At 36.3% G+C, this 23,101-nt stretch overlaps 1 protein-coding gene across 1 annotated transcript in view; it reads left to right on the forward strand.

Moving 5' to 3' along the window:
• The first annotated feature begins 561 nt into the window (after positions 1-561).
• Positions 562-23,101, forward strand: part of Erap2 (endoplasmic reticulum aminopeptidase 2) — a 38,029-nt gene continuing 15,489 nt past the window's right edge. Inside the window, exons 1-11 of the mRNA XM_026385885.2 lie at positions 562-779; positions 2,798-3,491; positions 6,954-7,092; positions 10,704-10,838; positions 12,533-12,653; positions 14,330-14,484; positions 17,191-17,304; positions 18,687-18,818; positions 19,052-19,183; positions 20,517-20,585; positions 21,596-21,768. Coding sequence (XP_026241670.2) covers positions 2,935-3,491; positions 6,954-7,092; positions 10,704-10,838; positions 12,533-12,653; positions 14,330-14,484; positions 17,191-17,304; positions 18,687-18,818; positions 19,052-19,183; positions 20,517-20,585; positions 21,596-21,768 — 1,727 coding nt within the window. The 5' untranslated portion in view covers positions 562-779; positions 2,798-2,934. The remainder of the gene's footprint in view (positions 780-2,797; positions 3,492-6,953; positions 7,093-10,703; positions 10,839-12,532; positions 12,654-14,329; positions 14,485-17,190; positions 17,305-18,686; positions 18,819-19,051; positions 19,184-20,516; positions 20,586-21,595; positions 21,769-23,101) is intronic.

Consider the following 23,101-nt stretch of genomic DNA (forward strand, 5'->3'; position numbering starts at 1 on the left):
AGATGAACTTTTCATATGGTAAAGGGGAGTTAGTAGAAGGGAAGGGGTTTGGGGGTAGGAAATATGGTGAAATGAGACAGACATCATTCCCCTAAGTACATGTATGAAAATACGAATGGTGTGACTCTAATTTGTATACAACCAGAGACATGAAAAATTATGCTCTATTTGTGTAATATGATTTAAATTGCAATCTGCTGTCATATACAGCAATAAATAAAATAGAATAAAAGAGAGAAAAAAAAGAGATCTCTGTGATCAAGACACAAGAGGTTAGACATGGAAAAGCCAAGGATGATCACCTATGATAAAGGCCTTAGAAGCTGACGGGGAGCTAATGACAACCCTGGAGTTAACTTTGTTGTGGGTAGATGGACAGAGGTAATATTTCATATAACCAGGTACACAGCACAGAGTGGAATTCAATATCTTAGCTTAAAATAACTTATTACTAAAAACAAACATGAATAGGTTCTGAAAGTTCTGAAATAAGGATATGAGGAAAACAAAATTGCAGGAGCAACAGCGATTGAAAATACTAGAATTAGATCCTACCTTACCAACTGGCTTGTACTCCGAAGTCTCTTATTGGTACATTCTGCAGAAAGTTTTTGTGCTTTGTGGAATGAACTTTTTGTCTTATGCTTCATTCGTACCTACATGATAATGAACTAGTTAGCCCTGTAATCAGGAAGTATGCAAAGTTTTGAATCTTAGAAGAGAAAGTGAAAGCAATAATAAAGTGTCCTCCATTCAAATCTGCAGCAGCGTGAATCAAGGTAATTTATCAACATTGTTCTTGGGTTTTTCTTTAAATCAAAGATTTTCAGTGAGAATAGTGGTCTTACCTGAAGATAGAAATCTGTCATATTGGGGGTGGGGGGTTTGTCATCTGAGCCGAGACTGGGGAAAGAGGGTGAATCTGATACTGCTTTAGTGGAAAGAGTGCACTTGGGGATGGGACTTGATTTAAGACTTTCTGCTGAACTGACTCACTCCTTTTCAGGGATTAAAAAAAAAAACCATTTCCCATGTGTTCCTTGTAATTCTTACAGTTTCAATCTTTGAATATTTTGTCTGTTGCAATGTTCCTTAAAGTACAAAGCAACGTAATGCAAAGTTCACTATACCGAGGGCCAGAAAAGTGTATTTTAGTCCTGAGTTAGCCTCAAACTTCTTGTGTGATTTTGGGACAGTCACTCACCCTCAGTTTCTTTATCTGGACATTAAGAACTTGCAGTAGCTGGCCTTTAAAATCCTTGCCAGATTAACATTAGAGACTATCTGAGGAAATGTCAAGGCCTTTCTCTTCACTCTCATTAGTTTAAAAAAAAAAAAAAACACTTCTCTGGTAGGGTGTGCTAAAGAGAAGCAGAGTAGTCCTTCATGTAAGCCAACAAATGCAAATTACAATAACCACAGCAGTAATTCACTATCTGGAATTCAGGCATATTCCCTATATGCTAATAGTTGTGCTATGCCAAATTCTTCACATGGCTTAGTTAGTTTAATTCTCCTCACATAAGGGGATATAATCATTGCATTGTCTGATAGATGAGGAAATGAATGTTTGAAAAGTCAGAACATCTACCATACAGGGTAGGTTAAGTGAAGCTCCTGTTGGAATCTGGGTGCTGTGGTTCCAAAGAGCAGTATAATAAATAAGCCATTCTATTTTGTAAAATCCTCAGAAATTCAAAATAATAAACCAATTATTTTATTCATCAGAGGTTCTTAGTAACTATAATTTAATGTTTTTCTTAAGAGGGAAAGAGAAGCACCATTATTTATCCATTTTTTATTCTCTTTTTTTCCTTTAATATACCCTTTGATCTGTATTAACATTGAAAGTTGGAAAATTGAAATAATTATTTGGATAATTAATTCTGAAGTACTTGTTAATGATTAATCAAACAAAAAAACAATTTGTGAGATTAAGTTAGAGCAAGGAAAGGCAAACAGAGGCAAGTGGCAGGTCGGGGAGCAGAGATGAACTGCCTAAATTAACTAAACTTTTTGTTCTAATTTTGTTTTCTAATATGAAGAAACTACTTTAGTTGTATTTACAGAAGCAGTGAATTCAGCTTAATTTGCATTTTAAAAAGTAATGGAAAGCTATTGCATCCTTTTTATCAGTAGCCATAGAGTAAAATCATTGAGATGATATTATTTATGAAAAGAGATTAGTTCAATACCATTAATAATAAAATTAATATCTGGTATAAAAATTATACAGAATTCTTTTTTTAAAAGAGAGAGAGAGAGAGAGAGAGAATTTTATTTTTTAATATTTTTTTAGTTATCGGTGGACACATCTTTGTTTGTATGTGGTGCTGAGGATCGAACCCGGGCCACACACATGCCAGGCGAGCACGCTACCGCTTAAGCCACATCCCCAGCCCTATACAGAATTCTTTGTGACTACTTTTTAAGGCAAGATAGAGGCATCCTGCTCAATTTATTTTTAGGCATTCAGGCATACTCTTAAGATGATGTAAAAAAATGTTATTAGTATTAACAATCAATGAATTTACACTCCTGTCCTCTGCTCATTGCTCAGGAATGCAGAGGGGATCCAATATGTGCAATTTTAAGGAAGGGTCCTTTTATTTGAGCCTAAAATGACTTTTGTTTATAATAATCAGATGATTGCTTAATTTCTACTTTATTTAATGGATATTTGGCTTGTTTCTGATAGAATAGTCTTTCACATCCATGCATATCTTTTTATGCTTTTAAGTTTTTGTGAATTGAAATTTTTTTCTTCGTGTTTTAAGTGTCTTTTTTTTTCTTCTAGATTAAATCTATCTATTTGAAACATTGTTTGGATCTTGGGTGATGTAACTGAGGCCAAGTGTGATGAAGAACTATGAGATTTACCCTGAATGTTAGCTTGTATTTTAAAGAATAGATTTAATATTCCACTCTTCAGCAATGATTAATTCACAGAGAAAACTATTATTTAATATTTACATAGGATTTTGCTGCTCAGAAGTAATCCTGCCCAAACTATGCATTTGTTCTCAGTTCTCAGTATCATCTAGTTATCAGTCCAGTGAGGACCCTGGGGCTTTCACAGTAGCCACCAATGGGGAGCCATTTCCTTGGTATCAGCTAAGGCTCCCAAACAGTGTCATTCCTCTCCACTATGACCTTTTTGTCCACCCAAATCTCACTTCTCTGGACTTTGTTGCATCTGAGATGATTGAGATTTTGGTCAGAGATACCACCCAATTTATCATCTTGCACTGCAAAGATCTTGAAATCATGAATGCCACCCTTCAGTCAGAGGAAGATTTAAGAGATAAGAAACCAGGGCAAAAGCTTCAAGTTTTGAGTTATCCTGCTCATGAGCAAATTGCACTATTGGTTCCAGAGAAACTTATGGCTGACCTGAGATACTATGTAGCTATTGACTTTCAGGGCAAGTTAGCTAATGGCTTTGAAGGGTTTTATAAAAGCACCTACAGAACTCTACATGGTGAAACAAGGTAAGATCTTATCAGTCATTACAGTCTCTTGTCATACTTTCTTTGTGGCTTACATTTCTTTGTCAGTAGTGTGCTTCAGCAATCATTTATAAGAAACCCAACACACTGTGGGGAACTTGGAAGAGGAATAAACTATACTATTTCTTAAGTACAGTGGGAATGGGAAGACAGGATACAGAGGCATAAACAGCTGGAGGGAAAATAAGGCAATTCAAGGAGAGGCCAGTGTAAGACTGATAAGACAAACATACTTATATGCTAGGGGAAGGAACAGACCCCACAGAGAGGGCTGAAATAGGCACAGCTTCCCAGAGAAGGTGAGTCAACACCAGAAGGAGATGTGAGGTTTGGACTGGAAAAGAGGAAGTGGGAAAGTGCACATTGGCAGGACATAGTATCATTCAAACCCAGGAGGCAGTGGCAAAGGAGAAATCTGTTTGGAGAACTAAGAAATAGGGTCTACTTGATCATCTCACATTCACAGAACACATACTGTGTGTCAGTCAAGGCTACGGACCTTGAAAGCACAGTAGTAAGAGTTGGTCAAAGAGACTATGGGGACAAGAAAATAAATAAAAGGGGCAATGTAAATGATAGCTACTATGAAGAAAATAAGACAAAGTGATACAATAACAAGAAAGCGTATCTGGGGATTGAGATGAATATAGTTGAGTTGGCAGAGAAGTCTTTATTGAGAAGATGCATTTGAGCTGAGACCTGAATTGAAAGAGAGAGTGAGGAGTGAACAGGGGAATCATGAGAACACCTTGGGGTAAGAGCAAAGTCTCTAAGGTAGGGCTGATGGAGAAAAGAAGGCCAGTGTGAGTTGGGGGAGTTAAGGGGGGAAAGGAACAAGGTCATGTAGAGTTTTAGAGCCTCAGGTTCAAAGGAAAGTCACTGGAAGGTTCTGATCTGGTTTGTGCATAAATCACAATTTATGATCTGGTTTGATCATAAATTTGATCTTTATGAAGATCAAACCTTATCAAGGGGGTATGTGTTGTCAGCTTTTTATCACTACGATATAAATTCCGGTCAAGAATAACTTAGAGGAGGAAATATTTAGTTTGGCTCACTGTTTCAGAGGATCCAGTCCATGGTCAGCTGGATCCAAGGCAGAAATATCATGGCAGAAGGACATGGCAGAGGAAAGCTTCTCAGCTCATGACAGCTGGGAACCAGAAAGAGAGGGGCCAGGACACACCCCTAGTGACCTACTTCCTATAACTCGTACCTCACCATAGTCCATTCACTTATCAGATTAGCTCATCAAATAGATTAATCCATAGATGTGGTTAGAGTCCTCATAGTCCAACCATTGCCTAAAAGCCCACCTCTGAACCTTGCTATACTGGGGACTCTACTTTCAACACATGAGCTACTGAAGGGATATGCCAGACCAAACCATGGTAGGGTATGTTATAGATTAGAAAAAAATAGAAGTAGAGCAATCATTTGGGAGGTCATTACAATTATTTAGGAAAGAAATTATGGTAATTTGGTCCAAGCTAGTGACATTAGTTCTGGAGCAAAGTAATTGAATTGGACATTAATTTTGAAGAGCAGAGAGTTTGAAACTAAAGAAAGTGAGTGGATATTGAGCAGGTGGCTAGCAGAGTCTTCTACATACTTGCTTTTCCTTCCCCACCTTGGGTGTTCACTGTCCACTAAGACCTCAAGTCCACATAGAATAGCTCTTTCCCTGGCCCATCTCTTTTCCCCTCCCCTTGGTGACACTCACTGCATTCAATTCTCAGGGACCTGTGCTCAGGCCCAGCAGAGTACTAGAAATGAAACATATCAACTCCTTGTCACTAAGGCACCATATAAACCAGTGGTGTTTTGTTTGTTTGTTTTGTTTTATTTATTTCTTTAAGTAAAAAGTGGTCCATTCAAAGGTCATACATTTTAGGGATAATATTTTTGGAAATGTAGAAGACTACAGGGGTACATATCTGAAGTAAGAGCTAGAGGACTTTCCAGCACACCTTTCATCATTAATTGAAGGCTATATCTGAGTCCTCTTATAATTAATGAGTCAGGGCTGTTCATACTCAGTCATCTAAAAGATCAACATGTGGGATAATATGCTGCACAGTGTCGATTGAATCTGAGAGAACACATTCTCTCTTTCCCTCTCTCCCTGACTCTCTTTTTCTTTGCACACACTCACATAGACACATATACACACACAAAAAAATTCAGGAGACAATCATTCTTTTGAGAAGCAGGAAATTACTACTATGCATGTGGAGTTAAAAGTAATTGTGTAATAGCAAAGGTTCAGGGGGTTTTGTGTGTGTTTTTGTTTATTTGTTTGTTTTGTTTTCCTTGCTTTTCCAATGTAGACTTAATAGAACCCAAATTTCACATTAGTGAAAATTATTTCAGACGCTTAGAATTCCTTTACATTTGCAATACCTGCTATAGAATTCAAATGAAAACTTGAGGCTCTGAGTAAATCATTTACATTCCTAACCTCATTTCCCCAACCAGAATCAGAAAAATAAAAGAAGCTGAGGTAAAATTATCTCTATAGCCCCTCTGTTCTCCCCATGGCCCCCTTGTCCTTTATCAGACACTTGAGTTTTTTTATTATTCCCTTCTCTTCGGCCAAAATCGGCTCCCCAGGCTTACTGCTTAGTTGAAATTTAAAATGCAAGCAATAAATTTGTAATTACACAATTTCAGGTATTACTGAATTGTTGAAATACAGGGTTTGTTAGACTGTCTATGACTTATTACAATTTGAAGACTGGAGGAACTTTGCTGGCCAGCAGATAGATTTAGAAATGGGGACTTTGGTGCCACATGGAGAGCCTTAACCAATGGTGATACAAGAATATGAGAGCCCAGCTCCTTGACTTCAGTGAGAGCAACTCGAAGGTGTAGTTTCCATCCCAGAGCTCTCTGGGAATAAGGCTGAGGCTGGGACTTTGCCTAATACCGCACCTTGCAAGCTTTTCCTCTTCTCTTACTGCCTCATCTTGACAGCATATTCTTAGTAATTTGGGATTCCCTTCCTGGAAGCACAACCTAAGACATCACTCATCTATATAATTATTCGCACATTTTATTGAAGCCTCCTCAGGCTCCAAGACAGTAACTGAACTACTAATTTCCTATTCAATTTTGAGGCCAGTTTAACTGGGCGTGAGACTGATTTGCTAAGGATCCTGGTATAGTTTACTCGAATTCTGTGAGCCTCAATATCCTTGTGTGACACAAGTGTGAAGGAAATAATGGGGAGTGCTCAAGAGTGTGCATTAATCATGATTGGCAGAGACACTGAATAAGATTTTACCCTTGTTTTCTTCAAAGAGGGAAAATCTGGATTCACTAAGATTATAGTTTGAGAAATCAAATACAGCATCTCTAGTTTTAGTAAACTGTTTGCTGAAGGTATGAACTAATTTATTTTTGGTTTCACTTGTGTCTTCTTACTGGGGGGTCTTTTCGCAGAATAATTGCAGTAACAGATTTTCAGCCAACCCAGGCACGGATGGCTTTTCCTTGCTTTGATGAACCATTGTTCAAAGCCAACTTTTCAATCAAGATAAGAAGAGAGAGCAGACACATCGCACTATCCAACATGCCAAAGGTATTGCCATTTTGAGGAACTTTGGGGATTGTTCTCAATTGTGTCTCTGTCTTTGTTTAAAATTTTTTTCCTTGTTTTCCGGATATAAGCCATTGGTTTGTTTTCATCCATCTAAATATTTTATAATTTTCCTAACCCCTTGAGACATTTTGTTTGGGGGTATTTCTACATAAAAAGCTTCTTTTCCCCCAAAGAGATTTATATTTTATTTGAGTTCACGTGGAAACAGTGTTCTCCTAAATCAGTGACAAAATTCAGAATTACCTAGAACAGCACTCCTGAGACCTTAGTGTTAACATGAATTGTTCAAATATCTTGTGAAAATGTAAATTCAGATTCAGTAGGCCTTGGGGTGAGGCCCAAAATTCTGCTTTTATAACAATTCCCTGCTTTGCAACTGCTGTGGGCAAGGGCCTAAAGGACCTTTTCAGGCCTCATTCTGGAAAATTTTGACTGGTAATCTGTAATAACATTTACAATCCCTTATCCATTTTTATTTAAATGTTGAAAGTAGTTCTTAAAATTATTTATGAAAGCTATTTTTTTGTGGTTGTGCATGTTTTTTAATTGAAAGAGAACATTGGATTCTTGGGGGGGGGGGGCTTGAATTATTCTGAATTATACTCAGAATACAGAGACCCTGAAGGACACAATAGTCCCAGAGCCTCATTTGATATTTCCTCACTAATGATATGCTTGCCATTTGTGCTGTTGAACAAAATGTAAAATATTTCCCCATTGATGCTTGGAAAGTAGGATAAAAAGAGGCCCTCTCAGTGGTGCTTTCAAATGGTAGACTGCACAAAAAGCAGCCTTGGTTACCAGCAGCCATCAAATGGCCGTTATAGTTGTTTTCCACTCTGCTCTAAAGAGGGCCTGGCCTCTGCAGATGCAAGAGAGAAAAGAGACTGTGCTCTGACACTGCATTTCCTCAGATTTCATTTTAATGCTGGAAAACACATTTTCTCTGAAATATTAGCAGGGAAGACTGAGGAAAAATGTGCAAACTGCAGGTGACACATACGCTTCAATTTTTCCATGATCAAACAGACAGAAGTTTAATTTGCTCTTTCATTTTCAGTATTGATGATCTGCTACCTTAGCTCTGAGGCTTCTTTCCAACAGCATGTTCATTTAAAGGCAATATGTCATTCCGTCTCTTTCCTGCGAGCTTTTTATTAATATAATTTTTCATATGGAGGGTAAAGTAGGACTGTTCATTAAAATATTATGCAAACAAAAATTGACACTACTGTTATTATATTAGAATGTTGGATATCTTTAGAAACCTCTGGTAACTTCTCCTATTTAAGAAAAATCAGCCAGGCACTGTGGCGCACACCTGCAATCCCTGCAGCTCAGGAGAATGGGGCAGGAGAATAGTGAGTTCAAAACCAGCCTCAGCAGCTTATCGAGGCCCTAAGCAACTCAGTGAAACTCTGTCTGTAAATAAATAACACACACACACACACACACACACAAGCTAAGGATGTAGCTCAGTGGTTAAGTGCCCCTGGATTTAAAAAAAAAATCAGCCAACACTGTGAAAATATCTCATCCAATCCTTGAATCTCTGCATTGGCTCAGCTGGCTGAAGCAGCTCTGGTTCATGCTCTTTACAGTGAATACTAGTATAACTTACTTTTTTGTTGCCCTATCCAGTCTTTTATACTCTCTGGATAATAGTTGTAACAAATAAGATGAGTTGTGGTCCGATGGGATGAAGCAACACACATGAAATTCTCAATCTGTTTAACTGAGAATAAAATATTTAAGGGAAGTAGGGGCCACCCAAGAACTAGTTGGCAGCATACCTTGGGGCATTTCCTTGGCTCCTTTCCACCTTAAGGGAAAACATACCTGCTGTGATATTTACTATGCAAGTACAGTTCTTCTGGCACTGAGAAACTAGCTAAATTCTTGTCTAGCAATGAGTGCTTTATAATTGGAGCTTACATCACCATTCTGGAAGAACTTACGTGAATATCCCATGCACTTCTATTTAAGGAAATGCTAATCCTCATGGGTCACTCCAGACTCCCATGCAAAACTTGGCTTTCATGGACTGTCTCTCTGGAGGCAGAAATCAGGGCAAATACGTATCTACCTCTTGATCATCTCGGCCACCAGCTTTCAAGTGGTCCAGACTCTCATTTTCTCATAGTCCCACGGATTCACCACCTCTTCTCATAACCCATCCAAACATCCAAGGCTTAATGGTCTTGACATTTGCAGAAGTCCACAGTGCTACCTGCCCGTTGTCCTCCACTTAAGACAGTTCCTTTGGTGGGGATTCATAGAACACTAACTGAATCAAATTCCTCAAAGAGATCATTTTGGGGCAAAATTAATTTGCTGCATAGAGTTAAAAAAATACAGCCAAAATAAAATTCTAACTTACTTAGAATATTTGATCAGTATCTTCTGTTTTATTGAAACTCAGAAATACATTTTTTTCAATAGAAATCTGTACATTTTAAAACCACAAACATTTGCTGTTGTAGCATTCCTAACAGTTTATTGTAATCCTTCAAGCTATGTTCTCTGGTTGAAGCAAACTGTAATCTTATCCAACAAATAAAATATGCTTAATAAACCATGGTCAGGGCTGTTAACAGCCTGACTTCTTAAAAAGGGCTAGGGGTGGGTCAGGAAAATTTTACATTTTGACAAATTTGAAGAAAGTGGAATTTTCAGATGATTGGATCTGTATCCATTCAGTATTTAGGAGCAGTGTGCATAACATGGTACAGACTATCTCTGGCACAAGCCACTCAGACTAAGCAAAGGTAAAATTTAGTAATTTCTCGGTGAATTTAATGGATGCAGCTGACCAGTCTACAGGCTGAAAACCTTCTGCTTCCCGGTAGATGGACAGAAGCTTAAATTACTAATGACCTTCTTGGCCTGACTGCTTTCATTGCTGAATCAATGAAGCAAAGATAAAATAAGATTATGACTCAAGCTGTTATGCAGAAAAAGAAAGAATGAGCAGCATCTTTGGAATCACAGGGTCACATCCATATTTTGGTCTTGTTGTGAAACTAGTCGTGTGATCTCAGCAATTCAGTTAACATTCCTGAGCCTCTACTTCCTCACCTGTGAAATAACACCTACCTCACACCCACATAAGAGGATTAAAAGATAATGTAAAGTATCTAGCACAGTTTTGCCTCCCATTTCCTTGCACTGCAAAGGTTTATTTATTATGCAACAAAGGGAAAGGGGTCATTCTCTGGCATTTGTGCTTAGAACCCCAGAACTTGAATCGATGCCAATGCTGGTGGTTATTCCATTTTAAGAATGTAGAAGCATCTAAGATTTTATATATAAGAATTATACACACACACACACACACACACACACACACAAATACAAATGTAAGGGGCATCATTTTGTGATCCCAAAAGCACTGCATTGTGTTTTCAAGAGTATTAAAGAAATAGAGCAACTACAAGAGGCCGCAGAAAGTAAAAAGAGTTCCTTGATCTCCTAGAAAGGCATCGAGGGTCCTTCAGAGTGTCAGGCTTCCCTCTAACTCTCCTGCCATAAGTCAGGCGTGGTCATGAAATATCCAGTTCTCAAATATTGATTCCTTTCCTTTGCTGTAGGTTAAAACAATTGAACTTCAAGGAGGCCTCTTAGAAGACCATTTTGCAACTACTGTGAAAATGAGTACCTACCTTGTAGCCTATATAGTTTGTGATTTCAACTCTGTGAGTGGCACAACCTTATCAGGGGTCAAGGTGAGATTAACTTCTAATTTCATACCCAGTGCATAACATTATCCTGAAAGCAATGAGCTTTTAATTATTTTCTTAGGCTTCTCCCCTTATCATTAAAGTATTTTTTCTTATTTTAACAGTAGAATAGGTTAAAAATTAAATTAAAAATGTTCATTTATCTTATCACCAAGACACAACTACTCATAATCATAATTTAAGCTTTCCAAATATTTTCTGTATGTACATAAGTATATTTCTGTGTACATAGTAACACTACATACTGTATATTTTTTCAAATATATATGTACACTTTTGTAAAATAATACATTACAGCTGTCTTTTACAGAATTTTTACCAAAATATAACATAAAAATTAAATGCCATTAAACATTTTTCTAAAATATTATGTTAATAATTTCATGAAGATTTTAAAAATCAACATCTTATCTTAGGGCATTGCTATTTTCCTACTTGTTTTCTATAATTTTTTTCTCAATAAAAGGAGATCTTCATTATTTTTAGAGTCTTAATTACTTGCAAAAATTTACCAGAATGCCCAATAATTATCTTGCAGTTACATTTTTGCTAACATCAGTAGAGACACTATAGAAATAAAAAAGAACTTTCTGCCATGAGGAACCAAATTATAGATGTGAAAACATCTTCAAAGAACCATAAAATAATACTTATGAAAAATGGGTCTAAAATTGCTATTATAGCTTACATACACACATGCTTATGTAGATATGTATTATGAGTTATGTGTCTGCATACATATCAAAGCACCTCTGAACATAGATATATATGTGTGTAGATGTGGGTGTTGCTGGGGGTGGCAGTCAGGTGGCACTTCACTTTAGAGGGACATGTTTCTATCACCTTTCTTGGATTCACAGCTTAGCTCTACAACTTTCTACCTGTGTGATTTGTAACATGGCACTTAACCTCCATGTATTTTGTTTCCCTTGTTTCATCTGTAAAATAAAGATAATAGCATGTCCTTCACAGGAGGTGTGTGTATGATTATTAAGTTAGATTTTACTTGTAAGCATTTAGTAGAATGCCTAGTAAACTGTTTAAAAAATTGGTAAATATTTGAATATCCCCTGCATGAAAGTTCTGAGGGACTTCAGTTAATTCAGAGCATGAAAACAGATCATGAAATGAAAATAGCCCTTTAGCTCTATACTTGGAAGCTAAGAAAACTGGAATCTAATTTTGTTTTTTTCTATTTAACTGCTAGTTACTTGGGGGGAGTTATTGAATATACTTGAACATTTCTTAGCTTAAAACAAGCTAGACAGGGGATGGGGGTGGAATCTATAAATTCTTAAAGGTTTTTCCACATAGCAATAGTATCTATGTTTTACTTATGACCATAATTTTGGAATATTGGTTTCAAGTGCCAGAGTATACCATCACTGATATGATATACTCAAGTGGGTTCTCATAATGGGTTAATATAGCTAATAATTTACAAATCAACACTCAGGGAGTTGGTTGTAACAGAAAATACAGGGTTATTTATAATTTTCAAAACTGACTTTTGTCTCAATACTTCATAGAACCCCTTATATCTTATTGACACCATGCTAAAGGTATCTTAATACTTTCTTGAAAAATTCAGTCTGTCTTTCTGTGGGTAAGAGTTGTCAGAAATGGAGTTGTAACCAAGAGCTGTCACTAAAAGACCATTTCTGATCCACATTTCCCAGGTGTCCATCTATGCATCCCCAGACAAATGGAATCAAATGCATTATGCTTTGCAAGCATCACTGAAGCTACTTGATTTTTATGAAAAGTACTTTGATATCAACTATCCACTCCCCAAACTGGGTATGTTCATATTCTACATCATTGCCTTTATATTTGCTCATAGAACTTGCTTTGATTTCATCCCTGCTTATATGAACATTGAAGAGATTCAGTTAGCCCAGGAAGGAAAAATGTGTTTTCCAGAGATGTTCCTTGAACATAGAAAGTATAATACTGGGGAATTAAATTGACCAAATTATGTTATGTGTATGTACAAATAGGTAAAAACAAATCCCACTATTAGGTATAACTTTAATGCCCCAAAATATTAGAGGAAAAAGAAAAAGAAAGAAAACCTCCAAGAAATTTTAAAAAAGAATAAAAGAAAATATAGTACTTATGAGAACCCCAAGTAGAGTGGATCATTTTTCTATTACTTCATCAGGTTTAATATTAAAATATTAATTGCATATTAGAATTGCATGATTTTTCTGGAGCATTATCTATACTGTATTTGTATAAGATCAGCTCTCTTTTCTAAAAGCTGTCAAAGGTTTATGTAACCAAAGAGCTAAACACTGTCCTTCTAAATATTATCCATATTGGTCACTGAAATTAAAAGATAAGACTATGGCACAAATTTTTAAAATTGGGAAGAACAGAAAATTTAATTTGGGTGTACTAGCTGGTCTTTACATGGGATGATACTCATAGTCTACCTTGGATTTAATTTCCTATCTTAAAAAATAAAAGTTGCAGCCAGACACATGGCAATAATCACAGCAGCTCAAAAGGCTGAGGGCAAGTTCAAGGCCAGCCTAAATAACTTAGTAAGACCCAGCTTCAAAGTTAAAAAATAAATTAAAAAAAAAAACACCTAGGGATAGAGTTCAGTGCTTTACTAGGGATATGCTCACTGATAAAGTACCCTGAGCAATTCCCAATACCAAAAATAAATAAACAAACAAACATTTTTATAATGTGCAAAGCACATTAAAACTGTTAAGTAACCAGGTGTAGTAGTGCATGCCCACAATCCCAGTGACTTGGGAGGCTGAGGCAGGAGGATTGAAAGTTCTTTTTTAAGAATGAGTTCATTTTTTGTGAATCTCAAACATGACTAGAAATTATTTGATGCTACTTATTTATTTATTTTTGGCACTGGGAAAAAGCACTAGAGGTGCTTAACCACTGAACCATATCCCCAGTCCTTTTAAAAAATATTTTATTTAGAGACAGGGTCTCCCTGAGTTGCTTAGGGTCTTGCTATACTGAGGCTGGCTTTGAACTCGTGATCCTCCTGCCACAACTTCCCAAGCTGTTGGGATTATAGGAGTGTGTCATTGCACCCAGCTGATGCCTTTTAGTTTTAAAGATTTTAAATACTGCTAATATAAAACAAACTGTGGGCATTTTTAAAATAAATCATTTTCTTGGCAGAAATGCACCTAAATTTTTTTCAGAGTTTGGCACTTTCAGGGAAAAAAAAAATGGTCAAGGGTCAGTAAGTTACTTTAGCCACAAAAATGTATGGGGAGAGTTTATTTTGTATTAACATACAAAAATGTATTTTAATGGATACTGATTGTTTTCAATGCAACTACAAGACACCAAATCAATGTTAAGATTTTTTTATATATATATTTTTAGAAAATTGTATATACTCACTGAAAGATCATGGTGTGTATGGGCAGGGAGAAAATTCTACTTCAGTGAGGAAGCCATAATGATCAAGTATTGTTATTATTCTGTCCTAGATTTAGTTGCTATTCCGGACTTTGGGCCTGGAGCTATGGAAAATTGGGGCCTTATTACATATAGAGAGACATCATTGCTCTTTGATCCCAGAACCTCTTCTGTTTCTGATAAAATGTGGATCACAAAAGTCATAGCCCATGAACTAGCACACCAGGTAGGTCACACTCATGATATTTTCTTGTATCAATCTATAAAGAGCATCATACAGATCACGACCAATATTCCTGAAACAACATAAAATCAGCATTTTCCTTATAGAGGGGGAACTCAGTGGTTATTAGGGACAGCACAATGTGTCAAATAGCAGAGGACTCAGCCTTTGACTGTAGGGCTTAAGTTTTATCACAGAGTGACCACTAAATTTATCTTTCAAAACTCTTCAAGGAAAAGCCCTTAAATGTCCTTTGGGGAAAGGGGTGAGAATCATGCAGACACACAGAGCACAGAATTAGTAACCTTATAAAAACTTCTTTCAAAATATTTCTTATGGTTTCCTGGCATTGCAATGTAGGACCAAATCAATCTCCCTTCAGTTAGATCCTGTGGTTGTATGGCCATAATGAAGTAGCTCAAGTAAATTACTCATGAGCTAATGTATGAAATAAAGTTAACCATAGTTCCTGCTTCATAAAACTGTTGTGAATATCATAGATAAAGAAGGTGTCTGCGCCCATCATATTGTTAAGCACTCAATGTGTCACTAATGAAGACAATAACCATTAATACTACCTCTGAAAAATAAGTATTACAATCAGTATGGAACTGTAAAACTAGTCTATAGTTATCAGAGATCATTTCCACTCTATTTTATTTTCCACTCTATTTTATTTCTAAACACTCTAATACAGTAAATTATTAATAACATTGGAAGTTCACTTTGACCACATGGGCAGATATCATTTTATTGTAGAAGTTGGTAAAATCTCTTCTCTAAAAAATTTTTAACTTCATTACCCACATAATAACAATGTATTGAGTAGCTTTGAACTAAGTACTCAATCGCCATTACACAGGGATCCATGCTTTCAGCACTGTACTTTGAGAACATGTATGCTGCTTCCTCTGGTTCAGAATCTCCCCACTGACCATTTTAGGTATTTCAATCATAAGTCGCTGAGAGCTCTAAAGCACTTAACTGGGTCCAGAGAGTTCTATTTCTGTTCAATGTTTGTGGGGAAATGGTCTGCGAGCTCTACCTTTGAGGTTTGATGCTCCCTCCCTCTGGGCCTTCCTTTAACAGCTTCTTTTTCACAGAGTTACAGAGTCTAGGGCTGAAGCAGCAGACAGCATTTGAATTTTTGCTTTGATTATTTTGTCTGTCCAATGATGACCATGTCATCATGTCATCCTTGTGTATAACCATGGCAAAGGATTCTCCAAAGCTAGTTGGGTTTCTAGCATGGCATGTAAGGCCTCCATGAACCAGCCTCCTTCCAGCTCTCCAGCTTCATTTTTTATCTACCCCTGAAGCTTTAGCCATCCTAGACTACTTGTTATTTCCTGAACACCCCCTTACACCTTTGCTCCTGCAATTTGATACACCAGCACACCTAAGGACTACTTGAAAATCTCAGGAAATAAGTCATTTTCTAAGTGCCCTACATGTTCTCCTCAAAGAACTGGTTATTTTCTCCTGGAATCTTTTCTGCCCCTAGCAAAGACATTAATGGATCTTAGCACCAATAACACTTTGTTGCATTTGTCTACTGGTTGACCTCCATTATTTATATTAAGGCAGTGGCTACATTATATATATATTTGTATTTCTGATATATGGCATGGTGCCTGAGATACAGTAGATTCTCAGTAGGTATTTGTTGAATGAATGGATAAACTACTTTTGCTGGTGAAGTTATCAGATTCAGTCCAATCTGTGCTTTCCATATTCAACAATTAATTGAGGGAAACTTTCTGTCCCTTCCCACAAATGACCTTAGAAAGATTTATGTCCACTTGCAAAATGATCTGAGAGTTGTCACAAAAGAAGTAGAGCTGAAGATTTCGAGAGGCTAAAGACCTAGAGTTTTCTGTATCATAACTATAACAAGGCGTTTCTAAGTCTTAGAATCTTATTGGTTAAGCTTCTGGTTTATCTGGAGATTTCAATCCTAAAATACATATATGAGAAGCACAGTATTGGGCATATAGGCTAAATACATAAAAAACACAATAAAATGTGAAAGACAAATATTTAAAATTCATGATACAGATGAAATCTTGGTCAAAGATAAATCTCTATTTAGATTATTTTTATCTTTCATTTTTATTTAAATGTGCATCTTAAATCTTAGAATTTAATTCTTTTGGGTGGCCAAATTAATCCTTAGATGTCAGGGTCAGAAGTTAATGACTAAATTTGATCATCAGTATTTTTTTATAATAATCTGAGAGTTCTAAATTAATTCTTATGATTTTCTTAAGTACCTACTCCTTAATATAAAAGGATGACCTCACCAAGGACATTTTGGCTCATTTTTCTCCCGTGGCCATTATCTTAAATCAAAGACAGGAGATTATTCTTATTGTTCAAGAAAGAAAAACTACCCCTAAAAAAAATTCTTCCTCAATATTAAATCTGAGCTAAGAAATGTTCAGTGGATAGAACAGAAGCAAGAACATTATGGTCAAGGAGGATACAAAATCAAGAAAGAGGAAACAAACAAAAAACATGGTGGTGAGAACAAAAAGTCAGGAAAATCAGTAGAAGTAAATTATGCAGAAAGAAAAGGGCAGCAAAGATGAGGGAGAGGCCTTAATTAGGAATGATTTTGAAAAGTTAGCAGCTGTGGTGTATTTTGCTACAGTTAAATTTTTTTCAATATTATTTGAATTCTAGTAACATTGAGTTTTTACTTCCTAGTGGTTTGGAAACCTGGTTACAATGGAATGGTGGAATGATATCTGGCTTAATGAGGGTTTTGCAAATTACATGGAACTTATCTCTGTCAATGCTACATATCCAGAACTGCAATTTGTAAGTTCATAATTTTGTGTGTCATGCCATATGCCCTAAAGATTCATTGACTTAGTACTAAAGTTTTGAGTGAATATTAAAAACTACCTAGCAATGTATTTTATGATCACAGGGTTTTTGATACATAAAACAGTTCACAGATCTGGATGAAACATTGAATATTTTAGAAAACAATTAGCATAAAAATCTCCCCCCAAATGGAGCATACAGAGAAAGCAAGCTAGCATAAATATACAGCAAGGTAATGCAAACATACATTGGAAAATATCACTGTCAGTATACTTGAACAGCACTGCCATGGCTACTGTGTACTATGCAGAGTTCTTAGCACATCACCTGAATTGGACACAATTGGGTCACATTCCTGTAGCATTTCCAAAGGGCCTGCTGGCTTCCCCAATGTGTGCAAAGAACTTTATTCAAGTCCTTTGAAGAAAATGACTTGTCTCTTACTTTTTAAAATTTTATTAATTTAAGCATTTTTTAGTGCAGGGGAACAAACCTGTGGTTTTATTGTTGTTGTTGTTTTGTTGTTTTAACTACTGAGCTACACCCCCAAATCTTTCCAATTTTTATTTTGAGACAGAGTCTCACTAAATTGCCAAGGATGGCCTTAAACTTGTGATCCTCCTGAGTTGCTGGGATTATAGGTGGGCACCACAGTATGCAGCAAGCTTATCCTTTATTTTAAATAAATGTAGTGGCCTGATCATTTTCCAAGTCCACATCTTGAGATGGTTAGTAATGTCTTTTTGTTTGTTTGTTTGTTTGTTTAAATATTTTTTTAGTTGTAGATGGACATATACCTTTATTTAATTAATTTATTTTTATGTGGTGCTGAGGATCAAACCCAGTGCCTCACACATGCCAGAGGAGCATGCTACCAGTGAGCCACACCTCTAGCCCCAGTAATGTTTAATCAGCTCTTTGGGGGTTGACATTTAGCCCAGTACATGTGGATTCAAAGTCAGGGTCTTCTTGTTTTTTCCTACACACTGATTCAGTACATTAATCTCGACACTTAACAGATTCTCACTAGTAAAATGCATATAATGCCTCTACCTTGCAGGGATTTTGAAAGGATTGCAGATGATGGTCCTAGTACACAGGAAATATTCACTAAATAGAAACAATTATTTTTATTTCTGTACTCAAGGACTTGGTACATGGTAAACATTCAGGCAATGTCTGAGGGAATGTTGTATTTGTACCATTTTAAAGTAGAGAATTGGCAAAAGGGGAATATAAATAAAGAGAAAGAAGCATCTTAGAAGAAATATTGATCAAATTTTTATCTCTAACAACATCTTACTAAACTAAATGTGTTTTTATATTGCCTTTAGAGTGCCAACTAAAACCTAAAAGTTTTCTCTCCTATTTAGGATGACTACTTTTTCAATGTGTGTTATGAAGTAATCACAAGAGATTCATTGAATTCATCTCGTCCCATCTCCAAACCAGCAGAAACTCCTACTCAGATACAGGAAATGTTTGATGCAGTTTCTTATAACAAGGTAGAAAATGTTGTGTGCAGGTAGAAGTTCTTCTTTCAGAAGAAATAGAGTAACTGTAAAGTCAACAGTTTAAGCCATTAGTACTTGGCTACAGCTACCTGTTTCATTTTTTTATTTTCTATTAATTTTTTGGACATCACATGTTCCATAAAATTTAAGCTTATTTTAAAAAGCATATCATACTACCTTTTCCTTTATCTGTTTTCTTTCTGCTTTTTTTTTTCTTTTTAAAGGGAGCTTGCATTTTGAATATGCTCAAGGATTTCCTGGGTGAGGAGAAATTCCAGGAAGGCATAATTCACTACTTAAAGAAGTTCAGCTATAGAAATGCTAAGAATGATGACTTGTGGGGCAGTCTGTCAAATGTAAGTCCTATGTTGAATTACAGTAGACTGTTAAGTCTAAAAAGTTATAGGATAATCACAAAAGTTTATAAGTAGCTGTGTTGTCAGTCAACGACATTTCTCCTACTTGCCAGGTCAGTTTCTCTAGAAGGCAGCTCCTTTCTATTTTCTCTGGCAACACACTAGACCAGGATGTCACCCTGAGATGGATTCACTGTTTGACCTTGCTGTCATTGGTTTCCCTTCCTTCACTTTTATCTCCTTTCTTTCCAAATATTTGATAGCTTTGCAATCCCTGACATGTAACACCTACTTTTCTTGGCCAACTTTTAAGTTTGAATTCTACCTATTCAACTTTATTCTCCAACATGCACTTTTTTGTTGCATAAAACTAATATTTTCCCATATTAGATGAACTCCTGCTTGATTCTTGCATTGTTGTGCCTTTGTTTCTAGTGTCCTTGCAACCTCAAATACCCTTTCCTTTTTTCAATAATTTAAATGCTATGCAGCTTTTAAGATCCATCTGGGAATTGCCTGCCTCCTTCTATGGATTATTCCAGTGCTCACTAGTTTACCTCTTTGTTGAATGCATTTATGAACTGTTCCACAAAATGATGCTGTCTTTTATTGGTGTATATGGATTTGGAAATAATAATAATAATTTGCTTAAGAACATGAATAATGCCTATTTTTTCAATGCTATGGCACATAGAATATTGTTGATAGAATAGTGATTAATAAAGTTAACAATTGATTAAATAACTCATCATCTCTTTGTCTTTGGGACTCAGAAAAGACAAAGCAGAACACAGCTCAGATTATTCTAATATTTATTAAAATATTTTTACATTTCTACTTCAAAGAAAACAATTTTTATAGAATAGTTGAACTGGGAGAATTTGTGCCTATAGATAGAAGAATCTAACCATGTTAGGCGAAGAACTCTTCTCATTTTTATAAGCATTTGTATCCTAGGGACAGTAACAAATTTGCTAGATATTTGCATAGCATTGTGTAGTTTAAAAACACTTTCATGTGCATTATCTCATTTTATTTTCATTTTTATTTATTTTGTGTGTGTGCCCTTTCTTAAAATGGTTATTGACCACATTGAACATTTTTGGAAACTTTACACACATACACACACACACAAAACACAAAATAATAACTTGTGTGTATTTCTATCATTTGATCACTACAAAGATACCTGTTTTTCATTTTCATGTTCATTAAGGTGTTGAGATGCATTATATTTTCACATAGCTATGATAATAAATATCTGCTCATATCTAATACACAATTGCCACCAATAATCAGTTCCTAAATGACTGTGTTTTTTCTTGTGTTCTAGAGTTGTTTAGAAGGTGATTTTACATCTGGTGGAATTTGTTATTCTGATTCCCAGGTGAAAAGTGACACAGTAAGTATAAAGAGAAGAAGAAAGATCTGGTGCATCACCTGACCTGGAATGAGTAGGGCATAAAAAATGGCCCATCTGTTCCTTTAAATAACTGGAGAGGAAGAGAGAGAGACTCCACAATTTTCCTGGAAACAAAGCTGACTGAAGGAGGAATGGTCAGGCCTTTTAGGGCATTGATGCTATTATTACAGTATTTCTGTTGTCTTAATTCAGCTTTCCCACAGCTACACTGCTTGCTAAAAATAGCTCAAAATTCTTTTGAGTGGTTGTTACTGCACTGGCATCCCTTAGTCTTTTTAAAAAAAAAAAATGCCAAATCAAGTATGTTTCTAGGTTTGGAAATAGTGTCTGTCTGGTTATCTTGAGACTTTTTTTTTTGTTGTTACCTTTGGATGCTATAGAAGTACTGCAGCAGGAGGGAGAAAAATGCATTGTGGAGAAGGAGAAAAAGGCAAACTTTTTTTTTCTTTTCTCTCTTTTTTTTTCTTTTTAAGAGTCATAGTAATCCTGTAAGTCATTGTTTCTAAGGAAAGTTTCATCATCACCCATTGATCAGAAATCCATATTAGAAGCACAGAAGTTAGGTTCCATGCTCCATTCAGTATACCTCTGTTGGAATATTTGAAACTCCCCTAAAAACAGACACTTCCCTTCTAACCCTCTCTGCCTGGATTCCAGTTATTAAAACAGAGAGGGAATTTTTGCTTTTCGTTTTTATAAAAGGGAACAAGAGAGACGCTCCAGTCTCAATAGCTTCCTTGCTGGCTTTTCTAGTTAGCCTTGCAAACTCCCCTGTGTATCCCCCACTCAGGAAACCTGCAGAGGGTGGACCTGGGGTGGCCTGCCCCAATCCAGTGACTTAGATTGCCCTGCACTGGGAGACCAGCAGAGGACTCATGCTAATCTCCCTCCCTGAACCTTGCTTCTGACATCCATGGAGATGAAAGCTTCCGATCTCCTTTTGGAATCTCCCCTCCTTCTTGAGTCACCAAAGTCTCTTGTCATTTCAGCTTGCTTTTCTGGAGGAAAATAAGATCAAAGAGATGATGACTACATGGACTCTCCAGAAAGGAATCCCCCTGGTGGTGGTTAAACAAGATGGGTGTTCACTCAGCATACAACAGGAGCGCTTTCTGGAGGGAGTTTTCAAAGAGGACCCCGAATGGAGGGCCCTGCAGGAAAGGTGGCTGATTTTCTTTTTGGATCTAGTTTATCTCATCTTAGTTTGCTCATTATTCTGTTCACTTTCTCCCAGCTCCTCTGCTAGCTCTGCAGGATATAATTTCTTTATAGAAATCAGGCCTAAATGAGCCTTGATAACAGATTTAAAGAGCTTCAGGTGGCCCAGATGGCTTTGTTCAACAACTCCATTCTTAGAAGTTCCATGCTGCTTTCAGAACGTTGGTTCTGATGCAGAATGTTTGCTTATGTTTCTATTACATTACACTGATTTCTGGGCACTCTCAAATGGAGTGATTGGCTCACACTTAAGAAGAATTATCTCAGGTATGCTTCTTATCATTAGAGAAATGACATTCCTATGTGATAAATTAGATGTAAAGCCTTCTATTGACTTTCATTTTTCAGCAATAATCTATAAATATAATGTCTGAAAACATCATATTCTTGGTAATACTGAAGGCAAATTCAATTAACCACACTCTCATCTTATTCAACAGCCTTTCCTGCAAAAATTTGTCAAAGGCATCACTGAAATCAAGTGACACAATACCATCCACAGTTCTCTGATCTATAGTCCTATCTTTAAGATAAATGAAGTTTAATATGAAATAATCTATATTAAACTGTGCTGGCTCTTATGATTATTATTTTTTTTGCTCAGAATGCACCTAATAATTCTATAATTTCTCTGAAAGTGAAAAGCAAATGGAGGTCTGTAACACATAGAGTATATGTGTTCTTTTTCTTTTTTGTTGTATCCATAATTGTATGGATTATCAAATCCATAGCAATTCTCATCTGTTTCTATGTGTGCACATCTTTCTCTTTTTCTGTGTGTTCTTCTCAAGTCTGAAACTCAGAGCTTAGGCAACTTATAATTTAGTAGTACAGTCTGGGAAATTTAATGTTTGATTCAATGCTAGAAAAGCAGGAGTCACCGTTTTGCAAATTATCAAAATGTCATGAGAGAGTTGAAAACTATGGATTACCCAGAATAAATACACACACACACACACACACACACACACACACACACACACAGAGAGAGAGAGAGAGAGAGAGAGAGAGAGAGAAATTTGTATTTTCCCTCCATCTGGAACAAATTTAAATGATCCTTATAAAATGATTGCCCTCTGATTCATGGTTATCCAAACTCAAGTAGTGCTCTTCTTTCTCCATGTCCAAAATCCATCCATGAGTCCCAATCCATTAATTCTTAGCAATATTTATGGGCCCATTTTACCTTTCCAGGTAAATATGTCAGATTTGCTTATTAAATATCTGTGCTCTCTAGGTTAACACGTAAACTGTTTCTTCTGAAACTTTACTAGATA

Source organism: Urocitellus parryii, chromosome 1 (genome assembly GCF_045843805.1).
Source record: "Urocitellus parryii isolate mUroPar1 chromosome 1, mUroPar1.hap1, whole genome shotgun sequence".
Classification (NCBI taxonomy): domain Eukaryota; kingdom Metazoa; phylum Chordata; class Mammalia; order Rodentia; family Sciuridae; genus Urocitellus; species Urocitellus parryii.